The sequence below is a fragment of the Hermetia illucens genome, chromosome 1 (assembly GCF_905115235.1).
Source record: "Hermetia illucens chromosome 1, iHerIll2.2.curated.20191125, whole genome shotgun sequence".
NCBI lineage: Eukaryota > Metazoa > Arthropoda > Insecta > Diptera > Stratiomyidae > Hermetia > Hermetia illucens.
Genome location: NC_051849.1, coordinates 172,547,488 through 172,549,841, shown reverse-complemented (window position 1 = coordinate 172,549,841; position 2,354 = coordinate 172,547,488). Strand labels below are relative to the sequence as shown.

Here is a 2,354-nt window from a genome sequence, read left to right as displayed (position 1 = left end):
AAATCTTCTACAAAGCGAATTAATAAGATACACGCAATATACCATTTGTCGGGAACTCAGTAATCAGTAGGAAGATTTCAACAAGTTCCAACTCCAGAAAAACACTATTAATAGAATATTTCCCCAAAAACGATTTCAAAAAATAAGACCAAGTGTGTATGTAAATAATGATAAAACCAACGCACCTCCGAACATTTCCGGTGTTATTCCAATTTCCACCCAATTCGTATGTACTTTCTATTATTGACCTTTCTAAAGGCTTGAAAATAAAAGCCTCTTAAAATGCGTCCGAATGGGTAGCTCATATGACGGTCATGTTTCTATTTGTTATCAATGGCAACAATAATGTGCGGAGTACTTTCTTTCAACAAAAGCGTCACAGCGTTCTTATGTTAATTGATCATCGATCGTATGCCGGAAAGTTTTTTCTTATTTTCGATGACATTCTCTAATCTAAAGATCACAATTCTATATCTGCCGTGTGCATAAACAATGTAATGTGTATGTTAGTGACATATGTATTCTTAGCCGTTTATGAATATGTAGCAGCCCCAGAACAACTGGAGCTCCTGCCGCCCATATCAACTATAGGCTAAGCTAACAGCCAAAAATAATACCGGACTCTTTTGTGTTGAGGCCCTATGTGGGAAATAAAAGAGTTGAGCATTTTCGGGGGAAAATAAGACTTAAAAACATCAGAACCTCACAATATATATAATAATACAGTACATGCAACTCGCAGTGTTCTGGACCTTGAATTTGAGCCCAGAACGTAAAAAAGTTCGCTCGTTTATATTACCACGATCATATTTCGATTAGCTTTCACTTATTTTGATTCGAAAGAAGTAACACGGCCGGCATTAATTAATCATTCGAGAAATTTAATTCTAAGTGCATAAAGGTGTGCTAGACCAACTAACCCTTAGACGAGCAGCATGAACGCACCGGTTACTCTGTATCATCGATCGAACGATGTTCAGCGCCAGGATGCTAAGGACATTCTCGATGAGTACTCGAAAGTTATAAAGTGGCGCAAGGACGGTCGGGATTCTCTCTTGGATATCGGTTGTGGTAGTGGTGATGTCATGATCGATTTCATTTTACCGATCATGCCGAAAAATTTCAGTAAATTGATGGGTGTTGATATCGCTGAAGATATGGTGAAGCACGCCAAACTGCTCTATCAAAGACCAAAAATATCTTTCGACAAGTGCAATATTGCCGGTGATATCAAAGCAATTTTAGTTGATCATTCTGAGGGGTTTGATCATGTAACCTCATTTTATTGTTTGCATTGGGAATGGAATCAAAAGTAAGTCGACTAATTTTAGATTTATCCATCTAAAAAATAAACTTCACAATCTTCTTCAGTGTAAATACGTAACTTTGTTAGAATATCTATCAAATCATTGCGGAAATGATAAAGTGTTATACTACCAACATCCGCATTCATAACACCAGCAGTATAACCCGCATCTAATTTCAGGAAAGCTATAAAAAATATCTTTGATTTGCTGAAACATGATGGCGACTGTCTCTTAGTATTTCTGGCGAAACATCCTATATTCGATGTATACAAGAAGCTCTCCCAAAACAACAAGTGGGCTCCTTTCATGGAGGATGTCGATCGCTTTATATCACCATATCATCACCGAGAAAACCCTGCGGCAGACTTCAACGAACTCTTAAAGTCGACCGGCTTCACAACATATAATGTGAAATTAGTTGATAAGACTTATGTTTACGGCGGTCTCAATACCCTCAAACGTAAGATATCACGATAAGACTGACTGACTTAAATAATTTAAAACTTATTGGTTTCAGGTAACGTTTCAGCAATTAACCCGTTTCTAGTGAACATGTCGCCAAATGAACGAGAAGAATTTTTTGAGGATTATATAAAGACCATAATTCACATGAATATTAGTCAAAAGGACGAGGACGAAAACGACTATAAATTTATATCCTCGTATAAACTTTTAGTAGCTTATGCAAGAAAGTAGTTGTATGTTAGATTAGTAGTCTCATTTTTGTTTTATTGTTAGTACTATGTAATCAACTTAAATAGTAAATTATTGTTTTAACAACTATAAGCATGTTAAACTATAAACTTTGAAAATAAAAAATGCATCCCAAAAGTCGATGATTCGAACAAGACACCAAATTTCTACCGAACAGATATGAACCCAAAAGGCACAAACATTTTCCTGGACATACCCATGTGACTCCAAATGTCAAAAAAATCCATTAGCCGTCATACTTGCTTTCAATTTCTGACATATACCCCCACCAGATCAATCGACAAACAACTTACAACAGCTGCAAACTTAAAGGGGGGTACTTAAAGTTTGAAT

The 2,354-nt window shown here is 36.2% G+C and overlaps 1 protein-coding gene across 1 annotated transcript; it reads left to right on the top strand.

Annotated features, from left to right (window-relative positions):
- Positions 1-713: 713 nt before the first annotated feature.
- On the top strand, positions 714-2,009 carry LOC119660561 (juvenile hormone acid O-methyltransferase-like). The gene is made up of 3 exons (XM_038069204.1): positions 714-1,312; positions 1,487-1,767; positions 1,825-2,009. The coding sequence occupies exons 1-3, from the start codon at positions 936-938 to the stop codon at positions 2,001-2,003; spliced, it is 837 nt and encodes a 278-aa protein (XP_037925132.1). The 5' UTR covers positions 714-935; the 3' UTR covers positions 2,004-2,009.
- The last annotated feature ends 345 nt before the right edge of the window (positions 2,010-2,354 follow it).